Consider the following 15,482-nt stretch of genomic DNA (forward strand, 5'->3'; position numbering starts at 1 on the left):
AATCACACACCCTAACCGTAATCACACACCCTAACCATAATCACACACACTAACCATAATTACACACCCACACCCTAACCGTAATCACACACCCTAACCATAATCACACACCCTAACCATAATCACACACCCTAACCATAATCACACACCCTAACCATAATCACACACCCTAACCATAATCACACACCCTAACCATAATCACACACCCTAACCATAATCACACACCCTAACCGTAATCACACACCCTAACCATAATTACACACCCTAACCATAATTACACACCCTAACCATAATCACACACCCTAACCGTAATCACACACCCTAACCGTAATCACACACCCTAACCGTAATCACACACCCTAACCGTAATCACACACCCTAACCATAATTACACACCCTAACCGTAATCACACACCCTAACCGTAATCACACACCCTAACCGTAATCACACACCCTAACCGTAATCACACACCCTAACCGTAATCACACACCTTAACCGTAATCACACACCCTAACCGTAATCACACACCCTAACCGTAATCACACACCCTAACCGTAATCACACACCCTAACCGTAATCACACACACTAACCGTAATCACACATACTAACCGTAATCACACACCCTAACCGTAATTACACACCCTAACCGTAATCAAACACCCTAACCGTAATCACACACACTAACCGTAATCACACACCCTAACCGTAATTACACACCCTAACCGTAATCACACACCCTAACCGTAATTACACACCCTAACCGTAATCACACACACTAACCGTAATCACACACACTAACCGTAATCACACACCCTAAACGTAATCACACACCCTAACCGTAATCACACACCCTAACCGTAATCACACACCCTAACCGTAATCACACACCCTAACCGTAATCACACACCCTAACCATAATTACACACCCTAACCGTAATCACACACCCTAACCATAATCACACACACACACACTAACCATAATCACACACCCTAACCGTAATCACACACCCTAACCGTAATCACACACCCTAACCGTAATCACACACCCTAACCGTAATCACACACCCTAACCGTAATCACACACCCTAACCGTAATCACACACCCTAACCGTAATCACACACCCTAACCGTAATCACACACCCTAACCATAATCACACACCCTAACCATAATTACACACCCTAACCATAATCACACACCCTAACCGTAATCACACACCCTAACCGTAATCACACATACTAACCGTAATCACACACACTAACCGTAATCACACACCCTAACCGTAATCACACACCCTAACCGTAATCACACACACTAACCGTAATCACACACCCTAACCGTAATTACACACCCTAACCATAATCACACACCCTAACCGTAATTACACACCCTAACCGTATTTACACACCCTAACCGTAATCACACACACTAACCGTAATCACACACACTAACCGTAATCACACACCCTAACCGTAATCACACACCCTAACCGTAATCACACACCCTAACCGTAATCACACACCCTAACCGTAATCACACACCCTAACCGTAATCACACACCCTAAACGTAATTACACACCCTAACCATAACCACACACCCTAACCGTAACCACACAACTTAACCGTAATCACACACCCTAACCGTAATTACACACCCTAACCGTAATTACACACCCTAACCGTAATTACACACCCTAACCGTAATTACACACCCTAACCGTAATCACACCCTAACCGTAATCACACACCCTAACCGTAATCACACACCCTAACCATAATCACACACCCTAACCGTAATCACACACCCTAACCGTAATCACACACCCTAACCGTAATCACACACCCTAACCGTAATCACACACCCTAACCATAATCACACACCCTAACCATAATCACACACCCTAACCGTAATCACACACCCTAACCGTAATCACACACCCTAACCGTAATCACACACCCTAACCGTAATCACACACCCTAACCATAATTACACACCCTAACCGTAATCACACACCCTAACCATAATCACACACCCTAACCATAATTACACACCCTAACCATAATTACACACCCTAACCATAATCACACACACACACCCTAACCATAATCACACACCCTAACCATAATTACACACCCTAACCGTAATCACACACACTAACCATAATCACACACACACACCCTAACCATAATCACACACCCTAACCATAATCACACACCCTAACCATAATTACACACCCTAACCATAATTACACACACTAACCATAATTACACACCCACGTATTCAGGATGTTTTGAATGGTCCCCAGATCCTCAAAAGTTTCTACAACTGCACCTTCGAGAGTATCCTGACAAGTTGCATCACCGCCTTGTATGGCAAGTGGTCGGCATCTGACCGTTAGGCGCTACAGAGGATAGTGTGTACGACGACCCGTACATCACTGGGGGCAAGCTTCCTAGGACATCACTGGGGGCAAGCTTCCTAGGACATCACTGGGGGCAAGCTTCCTAGGACATCACTGGGGGCAAGCTTCCTAGGACATCACTGGGGGCAAGCTTCCTAGGACCAAAAGTCTAGGAACAAATTAACAGCTTCTACCCCCAAGCCATAAGACTGCTGAACAATCAATCAAATGGTCACCCGGACTATTTATATTGACACCCCCCCTACCTTTACCCCTACCCCGCACATTGACTCGGTACCCTGTATATAGCCTCCACATTGACTCAGTACCGTAACACCCTGTATATAGCCTCCACATTGACTCAGTACCGTAACACCCTGTATATAGCCTCCACATTGACTCTGTACCGGTACCCCCTGTATATAGCCTCCACATTGACTCAGTACCGTAACACCCTGTATATAGCCTCCACATTGACTCTGTACCGTAATACCCTGTATATAGCCTCGTTATTGTAGTGTGTTATTTTTTATTTTTTTTGCTTTAGATTATTTGGTAAATATTTTTTTAACTCTTTCTTGAACTGCATTGTTGGTAAGGGCTTGTAAGTAAGCATTTCACTAAGGTCTAAACCTGTTATATTGGGCGCATGTGACAAATACAGTTTGATTTGATGGTGACCCTGTAGACACAGAGAGAGACATGTATCCAGGATGTCCCCCTGTAGAACCAGAGAGAGAGAGAGACATGTATCCAGGATGTCCCCCTGTAGACACAGAGAGAGAGAGAGACATGTATCCAGGATGTCCCCCTGTAGACACAGAGAGAGAGAGAGACATGTATCCAGGATGTCCCCCTGTAGACACAGAGAGAGAGAGACATGTATCCAGGATGTCCCCCTGTAGACACAGAGAGAGAGAGACATGTATCCAGGATGTTCCCCTGTAGACACACAGAGAGAGAGAGACATGTATCCAGGATGTCCCCCTGTAGACACAGAGAGAGAGAGAGACATGTGTCCAGGATGTCCCCCTGTAGACACACAGAGAGAGAGACATGTATCCAGGATGTCCCCCTGTAGACACAGAGAGAGAGAGACATGTATCCAGGATGTCCCCCTGTAGACACAGAGAGAGAGAGACATGTATCCAGGATGTCCCCCTGTAGACACAGAGAGAGAGAGACATGTATCCAGGATGTCCCCCTGTAGACACAGAGAGAGAGAGACATGTATCCAGGATGTTCCCCTGTAGACACAGAGAGAGAGAGACATGTATCCAGGATGTTCCCCTGTAGACACAGAGAGAGAGAGACATGTATCCAGGATGTTCCCCTGTAGACAAAGAGAGAGAGAGACATGTATCCAGGATGTTCCCCTGTAGACACAGAGAGAGACATGTATCCAGGATGTCCCCCTGTAGACACAGAGAGAGACATGTATCCAGGATGTTCCCCTGTAGACACAGAGAGAGAGAGACATGTATCCAGGATGTCCCCCTGTAGACACAGAGAGAGAGAGACATGTATCCAGGATGTCCCCCTGTAGACACAGAGAGAGAGAGACATGTATCCAGGATGTCCCCCTGTAGACACAGAGAGAGAGAGACATGTATCCAGGATGTTCCCCTGTAGACACAGAGAGAGAGAGACATGTATCCAGGATGTCCCCCTGTAGACACAGAGAGAGAGAGACATGTATCCAGGATGTTCCCCTGTAGACACAGAGAGAGAGAGACATGTATCCAGGATGTTCCCCTGTAGACACAGAGAGAGACATGTATCCAGGATGTCCCCCTGTAGACACAGAGAGAGAGACATGTATCCAGGATGTCCCCCTGTAGACACAGAGAGAGAGACATGTATTCAGGATGTTCCCCTGTAGACACAGAGAGAGTATTCAGGACCTGTTGAAACTGAAGGTAACACTCAGACACACACACAAGTACATGCAAGCTCACACACTGTATGGGTTACTAACCTCCACGCTGTATGGGTTACTAACCTCCACGCTGTATGGGTTACTAACCTCCACGCTGTATGGGTTACTAACCTCCACGCTGTATGGGTTACTAACCTCCACGCTGTATGGGTTACTAACCTCCACGCTGTATGGGTTACTAACCTCCACGCTGTATGGGTTACTAACCTCCACGCTGTATGGGTTACTAATCTCCACGCTGTATGGGTTACTAACCTCCACGCTGTATGGGTTACTAACCTCCACGCTGTATGGGTTACTAACCTCCACGCTGTATGGGTTACTAACCTCCACGCTGTATGGGTTACTAACCTCCACGCTGTATGGGTTACTAACCCCCACGCTGTATGGGTTACTAACCCCCACGCTGTATGGGTTACTAACCCCCACGCTGTATGGGTTACTAACCCCCACGCTGTATGGGTTACTAACCCCCACGCTGTATGGGTTACTAACCCCCACGCTGTATGGGTTACTAACCCCCACGCTGTATGGGTTACTAACCCCCACGCTGTATGGGTTACTAACCCCCACGCTGTATGGGTTACTAACCCCCACGCTGTATGGGTTACTAACCCCACGCTGTATGGGTTACTAACCCCCACGCTGTATGGGTTACTAACCCCCACGCTGTATGGGTTACTAACCCCCACGCTGTATGGGTTACTAACCCCCACGCTGTATGGGTTACTAACCCCCACGCTGTATGGGTTACTAACCCCCACGCTGTATGGGTTACTAACCTCCACGCTGTATGGGTTACTAACCTCCACGCTGTATGGGTTACTAACCTCCACGCTGTATGGGTTACTAACCTCCACGCTGTATGGGTTACTAACCTCCACGCTGTATGGGTTACTAACCTCCACGCTGTATGGGTTACTAACCTCCACGCTGTATGGGTTACTAACCTCCACGCTGTATGGGTTACTAACCTCCACGCTGTATGGGTTACTAACCTCCACACTGTATGGGTTACTAACCTCCACGCTGTATGGGTTACTAACCTCCACGCTGTATGGGTTACTAACCTCCACACTGTATGGGTTACTAACCTCCACACTGTATGGGTTACTAACCTCCACACTGTATGGGTTACTAACCTCCACACTGTATGGGTTACTAACCTCCATGGACACAGTCAGCCACTTGCCTGTTGTGAAATAGAGTTGAGTAAGTCTGTCTGACAGGAGTGGAGGGAGGAGAGGTGTGTGTGTGTGTGTGTGTGTGTGTGTGTGTGTGTGTGTGTGTGTGTGTGTGTGTGTGTGTGTGTGTGTGTGTGTGTGTGTGTGTGTGTGTGTGTGTGTGTGTGTGTGTGTGTGTGTGTGTCAGTGTTACCTACTTGGTCAGCGTTGTCAGATATTTCAACAGAAACTTTCACAACAGGACAACCCTGTGACTGAGAAAATACAGTGTGTACACACACACACACACACTACACACACTAACCACTCAGCCTTTTCTCCACACACTTATCCTGAAGTGGGATATCAGGGTCAAAGGTTAGAGTTCAGGGTTACTAACCTCCACACATGATGTAGTCCCTGAAGATCAGGGTCAGTCATCAGAGGTTGGGGTTAGAGGTCAGAGTTAATAACCTCCAAACATGATGTAGTCCCTAATGAAGGGTATTAGGGTCAGGGGTTAGGGTACTAACCTCCACACATGATGTAGTCCCTAATGAACGGTATTAGGGTCAGGGGTCAGGGGTTAGGGTACTAACCTCCACACATGATGTAGTCCCTAATGAAGGGTATTAGGGTCAGGGGTCAGGGGTTAGGGTACTAACCTCCACACATGATGTAGTCCCTGAAGAAGGGTATTAGGGTCAGGGGTCAGGGGTTAGGGTACTAACCTCCACACATGATGTAGTCCCTAAAGAAGGGTATTAGGGTCAGGGGTTAGGGTACTAACCTCCACACATGATGTAGTCCCTAAAGAAGGGTACTAGGGTCAGGGGTTAGGGTACTAACCTCCACACATGATGTAGTCCCTAAAGAAGGGTATTAGGGTCAGGGGTTAGGGGTTAGGGTACTAACCTCCACACATGATGTAGTCCCTAAAGAAGGGTACTAGGGTCAGGGGTTAGGGTACTAACCTCCACACATGATGTAGTCCCTAAAGAAGGGTACTAGGGTCAGGGGTTAGGGTACTAACCTCCACACATGATGTAGTCCCTAAAGAAGGGTACTAGGGTCAGGGGTTAGGGTACTAACCTCCACACATGATGTAGTCCCTGAAGAAGGGTACTCTGAACCAGAATGGCAGCATCAGGAGGTAGGGGGTCAGCCCGGGGAACAGCGAGGAGAACCCTGACGCCTCTGTACAGAAGTTCCCAAAACCCCCTGCCACCAGAACACCATGGGGATGGAACCCAAAGATGTAGTTAGAAGCTGGGTCCAGATCCACCGTCTTTATGAGCTGGGGAGGGGGGGGGGGGGGGAGAGAAACAGGTACTGTAGTTAGAATCTGGGTCCAGATCCACCATCTTTATGAGCTGGGGGGGAGGGGGGGGGGGGAGGGGGAGAGAGAAACAGGTACTGTAGTTAGAACCAGAACCAGGGTCCAGATCCACCGTCTTTATGAGCTGGGGAGGGGGGAGGGGGGGAGGGGAGAGAGAAACAGGTACTGTAGTTAGAACCAGAACCAGGGTCCAGATCCACCGTCTTTATGAGCTGGGGAGGGGGGAGGGGGGGAGGGGAGAGAGAAACAGGTACTGTAGTTAGAACCAGAACCAGGGTCCAGATCCATTGTCTTTATGAGCTGGGGGGGGGGGGGGGGGGGATAGATAGAGATAGATAGAGAGAGAGATGGATAGATGGACAGATGGGGGAATACAGTATTGAATACAGCTCTCTCACCATATACAGTTGAAGTCTGAAGTTTACATACACCTTAGCCAAATACATTTAAACTCAGTTTTTCACAATTCCTGACATTTAATCCTAGTAAAAATTCCCTGTCTTAGGTCAGTTAGGATCACCACTTTATTTTAAGAATGTGAAATGTCAGAATAATAGTAGAGAGAATGATTTATTTCAGATTTTATTTCTTTCATCACATTCCCAGTGGGTCAGATTAATTTAAAGGCAATGCTATCAATTAGTATTTGGTAGCATTGCCTTTAAATTGTTGAACTTGGGTCAAACAAATCAGGTAGCCTTCCACAAGCTTCCCACAATAAGTTGGGGGAATTTTGGCCCATTCCTCCTGACAGAGCTGGTGTAACTGAGTCAGGTTTGTAGGCCTCCTTGCTCTCACACGCTTTTTCAGTTCTGTCCACACATTTTCTATAGGATTGAGCTCAGGGCTTTGTGATGGCCACTAATACCTTGACTTCGTTGTCCTTAAGCCATTTTGCCACAACTTTGGAAGTATGCTTGGGGTCATTGTCCATTTGGAAGACCCATTTGCGACCAACTTCCTGACTGATGTCTTGAGCTGTTGCTTCAATATATCCACGTATTTTTGTGATGACAGCAGCAAGATTTGTGACCTTGGAACTTCTGTGTAATGTTGTGTCCATTACAGTGTAATGTTTACTGTCCATTTTTATTGTATATTTCACTTTTGTTTATTATCTCCTTCACTTGCTATGGAAATGTTAACACATGTTTCCCATGCCAATAAATCCCCTTGAATTTAATAAAAAATTGAGAGAGGGATAGAGAGTGCTTTGGCAAAGTGGGTGGGGTTATATCCTGCCTGGTTGGCCCTGTCCAGGGGTATCGTCGGACGGGGCCACAGTGTCTCCTGACCCCTCCTGTCTCAGCCTCCAGTATTTATGCTGCAATAGTTTACATGTTGGGGGGCTAGGGTCAGTCTGGAGTATTTCTCCTGTCTTATCCGGTGTCCTGTGTGAATGTAAGTATGCTCCCTCTAATTCTCTCTCTCTCTCTTTTCTCTCTTCTCTCGGAGGACCTGAGCCCTAGGACCTTGCCTCAGGACTACCTGGCCTGATGACTCCTTGCTGTCCCCAGTCCACCTGGCCGTGCTGCTACTCCAGTTTCAACTGTTCTGCCTGCGGCTATGGAACCCTGACCTGTTCACCGGACGTGCTACCTGCCCCAGACCTGCTGTTTTCAACTCTCTAGAGACAGCAGGAGCGGTAGAGATACTCTCAATGATCGGCTATGAAAAGCCAACTGACATTTACTCCTGAGGTGCTGACCTGCTGCACCCTCGACAACCGCTGTGGTTATTATTATCTGACCCTGCTGGTCATCTATGAACATTTGATCATCTTGGCCATGTTCTATTATAATCTCCACCCGGCACAGCCAGAAGAGGACTGGCCACCCCTCATAGCCTGGTTCCTCTCTAGGTGTGTGTGTGTGTGTGTGTGTGTGTGTGTGTGTGTGTGTGTGTGTGTGTGTGTGTGTGTGTGTGTGTTTATTGGTGTGTGTGTGTGTGTGTATTTGTTTTATTGGTGTGTGTGTGTGTGTGTATTTGTTTTATTGGTGTGTGTGTGTGTGTATTTGTTTTATTGGTGTGTGTGTGTGTGTATTTGTTTTATTGGTGTGTGTGTGTGTGTGTTTATTGGTGTGTGTGTGTGTGTGTTTATTGGTGTGTGTGTGTTTAAATTGGTGTGTGCAGTGCCGCACTGCTTAGACCCAGGTTTCATTGAAATTAATGGGAGCGTCACACACAATGCAAAAGTTACGGCCCATGAAGCCTGTTAGTGTTAGGGTTATAGGTTAGAGTCTTACATTGAGAGGGAAGTAGTCTCTGAAGTGTTTCCAGACGCTCCAGTTCCGAAGCCACTCTGACCTCCGACCCCCGCTTGTGGGTGTGTCCCTGTCCAGATACAGCCAACCAGCATACAGCGCAGCCAGAACCCACCAATCAGAGACGCACAGCAACACATACCCTGCTAGACAACACTGGGCTGGGGGGGAAGACATGTCACTGGTCAGTTACTCTCGGGGGGGGGGGGGGGGGGGGAAGACATGTCACTGGTCTGTTACTCTCTGGGGGGGGGAGAGGGAAGACATGTCACTGGTCTGTTACTCTCTGGGGGGGGGAGAGGGAAGACATGTCACTGGTCTGTTACTCTCTGGGGGGGGGGAGAGGGAAGACATGTCACTGGTCTGTTACTCTCTGAGGGGGGGGGGGGAGGGAAGACATGTCACTGGTCAGTTACTCTCTGGGGGGGGGAGAGGGAAGATATGTCACTGGTCTGTTACTCTCTGGGGGGGGGGGGGGGGGGAGAGGGAAGACATGTCACTGGTCTGTTACTCTCTGGGGGGGGGGGGGAAGACATGTCACTGGTCTGTTACTCTCTGAGGGGGGGGGAGGAGAGGGAAGACATGTCACTGGTCTGTTACTCTCTGGGGGGGGGAGAGGGAAGACATGTCACTGGTCTGTTACTCTCTGGGGGGGGGGAGAGGGAAGACATGTCACTGGTCTGTTACTCTCTGAGGGGGGGGGGGGAGGGAAGACATGTCACTGGTCTGTTACTCTCTGAGGGGGGGGGAGGAGAGGGAAGACATGTCACTGGTCTGTTACTCTCTGAGGGGGGGGGGGAGGGAAGACATGTCACTGGTCTGTTACTCTCTGAGGGGGGGGGAGGAGAGGGAAGACATGTCACTGGTCTGTTACTCTCTGAGGGGGGGGGGGGAGAGGGAAGACATGTCACTGGTCTGTTACTCTCTGAGGGGGGGGGGGGGAGAGGGAAGACATGTCACTGGTCTGTTACTCTCTGGGGGGGGGGGGAGAGGGAAGACATGTCACTGGTCTGTTACTCTCTGGGGGGGGGGGGGGGAAGACATGTCACTGGTCTGTTACTCTCTGAGGGGGGGGGGGAGGGAAGACATGTCACTGGTCTGTTACTCTCTGAGGGGGGGGGAGGAGAGGGAAGACATGTCACTGGTCTGTTACTCTCTGAGGGGGGGGGGAGGAGAGGGAAGACATGTCACTGGTCTGTTACTCTCTGAGGGGGGGGGGGGGGGGAGAGTGAAGACATGTCACTGGTCTGTTACTCTCTGGGGGAGGGGGGAGAGGGAAGACATGTCACTGGTCTGTTACTCTCTGAGGGGGGGGGGGGGGGAAGACATGTCACTGGTCAGTTACTCTCTGGGGGGGGGGGGGGAAGACATGTCACTGGTCTGTTACTCTCCGGGGGGGGGGGGGGGGGGGAGAGGGAAGACATGTCACTGGTCTGTTACTCTCTGGGGGGGGGGAGAGGGAAGACATGTCACTGGTCTGTTACTCTCTGGGGGGGGGGACATGTCACTGGTCTGTTACTCTCTGGGGGGGGGGGGGGGAAGACATGTCACTGGTCTGTTACTCTCTGGGGGGGGGGGAGAGGGAAGACATGTCACTGGTCTGTTACTCTCTGAGGGGGGGAGACATGTCACTGGTCTGTTACTCTCTGGGGGGGCGAGACATGTCACTGGTCTGTTACTCTCTGAGGGGGGGGGAGGAGAGGGAAGACATGTCACTGGTCTGTTACTCTCTGAGGGGGGGGGGGAGGGAAGACATGTCACTGGTCTGTTACTCTCTGAGGGGGGGGGAGGAGAGGGAAGACATGTCACTGGTCTGTTACTCTCTGAGGGGGGGGGAGGAGAGGGAAGACATGTCACTGGTCTGTTACTCTCTGGGGGGGGAGACATGTCACTGGTCAGTTACTCTCTGGGGGGGGGGGGGGGGAAATTATTCTCACATAGTTGGTAAAGGAGATCATAGAGTAAATGTCTGTGTCTGTCTGTCTGTCTGTCTGTCTGTCTGTCTGTCTGTCTGTCTGTCTGTCTGTCTGTCTGTCTGTCTGTCTGTCTGTCTGTCTGTCTGTGTGTGTGTGTGTGTGTGTGTGTGTGTGTGTGTGTGTGTGTGTGTGTATGTGTGTGTGTGTGTAAGCAGAGCCAAGTGGGCGAAAGCCAGCCATGCACTCTCACCCACTACCCTCTACACACACATACACAGTACCCCTGTCCCTTACTCCTACCAAGGTGACCCCAGCTTCACTGTTGACAGCAGAGACAGAGTCAGGGTAAGAATTAGACAGGGTAAGGGTTAGACAGATCAGATCATTGTGAGGTCAGGGGAGTCCAGAGAGAGCCAATCATATGGACCAGAAAACACAGAAATTCTAGAATCCTCTGTATAGAATCTGAACTCCCTCCAGCTGTTATAATGGATAGAATAATGCTGCTGACTGCCTGGCTTCTCCACTGTCCCGTTTACTGGACTCCCTCCAGCTGTTATAATGGATAGAATAATGCTGCTGACTGCCTGGCTTCTCCACTGTCCCGTTTACTGGACTCCCTCCAGCTGTTATAATGGATAGAATAATGCTGCTGACTGCCTGGCTTCTCCACTGTCCCGTTTACTGGACTCCCTCCAGCTGTTATAATGGATAGAATAATGCTGCTGACTGCCTGGCTTCTCCACTGTCCCGTTTACTGGACTCCCTCCAGCTGTTATAATGGATAGAATAATGCTGCTGACTGCCTGGCTTCTCCACTGTCCCGTTTACTGGACTCCCTCCAGCTGTTATAATGGATAGAATAATGCTGCTCACTGCCTGGCTTCTCCACTGTCCCGTTTACTGGACTCCCTCCAGCTGTTATAATGGATAGAATAATGCTGCTGACTGCCTGGCTTCTCCACTGTCCCGTTTACTGGACTCCCTCCAGCTGTTATAATGGATAGAATAATGCTGCTCACTGCCTGGCTTCTCCACTGTCCCGTTTACTGGACTCCCTCCAGCTGTTATAATGGATAGAATAATGCTGCTGACTGCCTGGCTTCTCCACTGTCCCGTTTACTGGACTCCCTCCAGCTGTTATAATGGATAGAATAATGCTGCTGACTGCCTGGCTTCTCCACTGTCCCGTTTACTGGACTCCCTCCAGCTGTTATAATGGATAGAATAATGCTGCTGACTGCCTGGCTTCTCCACTGTCCCGTTTACTGGACTCCCTCCAGCTGTTATAATGGATAGAATAATGCTGCTGACTGCCTGGCTTCTCCACTGTCCCGTTTACTGGACTCCCTCCAGCTGTTATAATGGATAGAATAATGCTGCTGACTGCCTGGCTTCTCCACTGTCCCGTTTACTGGACTCCCTCCAGCTGTTATAATGGATAGAATAATGCTGCTGACTGCCTGGCTTCTCCACTGTCCCGTTTACTGAACTCCCTCCAGCTGTTATAATGGATAGAATAATGCTGCTGACTGCCTGGCTTCTCCACTGTCCCGTTTACTGGACTCCCTCCAGCTGTTATAATGGATAGAATAATGCTGCTGACTGCCTGGCTTCTCCACTGTCCCGTTTACTGAACTCCCTCCAGCTGTTATAATGGATAGAATAATGCTGCTGACTGCCTGGCTTCTCCACTGTCCCGTTTACTGGACTCCCTCCAGCTGTTATAATGGATAGAATAATGCTGCTGACTGCCTGGCTTCTCCACTGTCCCGTTTACTGAACTCCCTCCAGCTGTTATAATGGATAGAATAATGCTGCTGACTGCCTGGCTTCTCCACTGTCCCGTTTACTGGACTCCCTCCAGCTGTTATAATGGATAGAATAATGCTGCTGACTGCCTGGCTTCTCCACTGTCCCGTTTACTGGACTCCCTCCAGCTGTTATAATGGATAGAATAATGCTGCTGACTGCCTGGCTTCTCCACTGTCCCGTTTACTGAACTCCCTCCAGCTGTTATAATGGACGGAATAATGCTGCTGACTGCCTGGCTTCTCCACTGTCCCGTTTACTGAGCTCCCTCCAGCAGTCCTCTGCTCACAAACACACGTGACCACCATCTTGACAACGTACTAACCAGCAGCGTCACCAAAAAAGGAACCTCCTCCATGGCGCCATTAGTGCCATGTCAGGCTGTGGAGCAGGTGTTCCTAGATTATCCAGAAGCATATCACTCCGTTACACTATACAACCCTAACCACTGATCTAGGACCAGGTCACCCTGCCCCATCCTAATCTGATCCATTAGATACTAACCTAACCACTAACCTAGGACCAGTCTAATCGTCATGGGGACATACACTAAACTGACCTTAGACCAGACAGTCAATAAAGATATTGATTAATTTGTGCAAGCCTTTGTGTTACCTACTTTTGCTGAGAAATAATCTCTCTAGCCTAATCAGAGTTAGCCTAATCAGAGTTACTATTTAGTCTATTTAGCAAGAAACGAATTGATTTACCCTTCAAATCAAATTGTATTTGTCACATACACATGTTTAGCAGATGTTAATGCGAGTGTAGCGAAACATTACAGCAGCACCACACTAACGTCAGTGTAATGAACCCCTCTCTCTCTCACACACACACACACACACACACACACACACACACACACACACACACACACACACACACACACACACACACACACACACACACACACACACACACACACATATATATACACACAAACAAACACACACACGCACGCACACATATATACACACAAACACAGAGAGAGAGAGACTTACCTAGCGCCACACACACAAACACAGAGAGAGAGAGACTTACCTAGCGCCACACACACAAACACAGAGAGAGAGAGACTTACCTAGCGCCACACACAAACACAGAGAGAGAGACTTACCTAGCGCCACACACACAAACACAGAGAGAGAGACTTACCTAGCGCCACACACACAAACACAGAGAGAGAGACTTACCTAGCGCCACACACACAAACACAGAGAGAGAGAGACTTACCTAGCGCCACACACACAAACACAGAGAGAGAGACTTACCTAGCGCCACACACACAAACACAGAGAGAGAGAGACTTACCTAGCGCCACACACACAAACACAGAGAGAGAGAGACTTACCTAGCGCCACACACACAAACACAGAGAGAGAGACTTACCTAGCGCCACACACACAAACACAGAGAGAGAGACTTACCTAGCGCCACACACACAAACACAGAGAGAGAGACTTACCTAGCGCCAGGAAAGAGAAGACCCACTGCAGCACAGCAGCTGTCTGGAGTCTCCTCCGCAGCGGGATGTTTAGCGGAGCGAACTGAATCTTCATCTCCGGGAAAGACACAACCTTTCCAGCTACAAGCTGAGGGTTAGTCTGTCCGGTCCCCTTCTCTCTGTCTGTTTCTGTCTTTTCTGTGTGTGTGTGTGTGAGGAAACACGTTGCTGTTTTTGAGTGAAAGCTCCTGATTTGATGCAACTAAAAGTTCTGAAACTGAAGGGCTTGTGCAGCACTGTGGAAGTTCTGCTATTTGGTTGTTGCTGGTCTCTAGTTCACCTTCTAATGGGGTTAAACTCTGCAAACAAACTTGAGAACTAACAGAACTGCTTGCCTTGTGGACCCTCCTCTCATGTCACCACCCTCCTCCTTGAATGGAACCACATCAACCAATCAAAGTAGAGGAGAGGTGGAAAGCATCAACCAATCAGAGGAGAGGTCGGGAGGACAGTATTTATTTGACTCCTGCTATAGTTAGTTCAGCCAGAATAAGAAGAAGAAGCAGTTAACTATCAGTGGTGGTTGGTGCCGTTTAAGATGAGGGAGGACGATTTGTTTTTTTTCATGAGCATGGACTTATTTCTATTACAGCATATTGGATGACTGTCATTCATATTCCATTCACCCAGTTCAACATATCAGTGATAGGTTTAGACTACTACATGATACTCTAATTTTCTCTATACCCGTCATGAGGTTGATACAACCTAGCCTATGAATGAAAGTTTACAACGTAGGTCCACACAGATCGAGCAAAAAATTTGAGGCGACAGACAGTGACACATGGACAGACAGTGACACAATCAATAACACCATGCACATTCTTGACTGCATCTAGTTGATGTAGGGTGCAATCATTAGCCCAACAGTTGCAAATGAGAGTTTCTATTGGACAAATTCAAGGTATGTTTATCCCTGTTTTCAACGGAATCAGCGGGAGGAATTCACCCCTGTAAACACAGCTCAATTTCATAGCAGCCATGTTGTATTCCTTCCTGCGACTATGCACTCTCCTCTGCTCACCTCTTCCCTTTGCTTGTGGACTTCAATGCACAACACATCAGCTGTGTGTGACCAGACGAAAACACCTTTCCAAGCCAAACCATATCAAAACTGCTACACATAGCCTACATCGTTGTCC

At 48.7% G+C, this 15,482-nt stretch overlaps 1 protein-coding gene across 2 annotated transcripts in view; it reads right to left on the reverse strand.

Annotated features, from left to right (window-relative positions):
• Positions 1-14,674, reverse strand: part of LOC120041635 (2-acylglycerol O-acyltransferase 2-A-like) — a 46,090-nt gene extending 31,416 nt beyond the window's left edge. Inside the window, exons 1-3 of one of the 2 annotated variants that reach the window (XM_038986498.1) lie at positions 14,284-14,674; positions 9,091-9,254; positions 6,598-6,802 (exon numbers count right to left, since the gene is read on the reverse strand). In XM_038986498.1, coding sequence (XP_038842426.1) covers positions 6,598-6,802; positions 9,091-9,254; positions 14,284-14,395 — 481 coding nt within the window. In that variant the 5' untranslated portion in view covers positions 14,396-14,674. Of the gene's footprint in view, positions 1-6,597; positions 6,803-9,090; positions 9,293-14,283 lie in introns of those variants that run through there. The other variant, XM_038986497.1, reaches the window with a different exon arrangement.
• Between the last annotated feature and the right edge of the window lie 808 nt (positions 14,675-15,482).

This window comes from Salvelinus namaycush, unplaced genomic scaffold, assembly GCF_016432855.1.
Source record: "Salvelinus namaycush isolate Seneca unplaced genomic scaffold, SaNama_1.0 Scaffold492, whole genome shotgun sequence".
NCBI classification, from domain to species: Eukaryota; Metazoa; Chordata; class Actinopteri; order Salmoniformes; family Salmonidae; genus Salvelinus; species Salvelinus namaycush.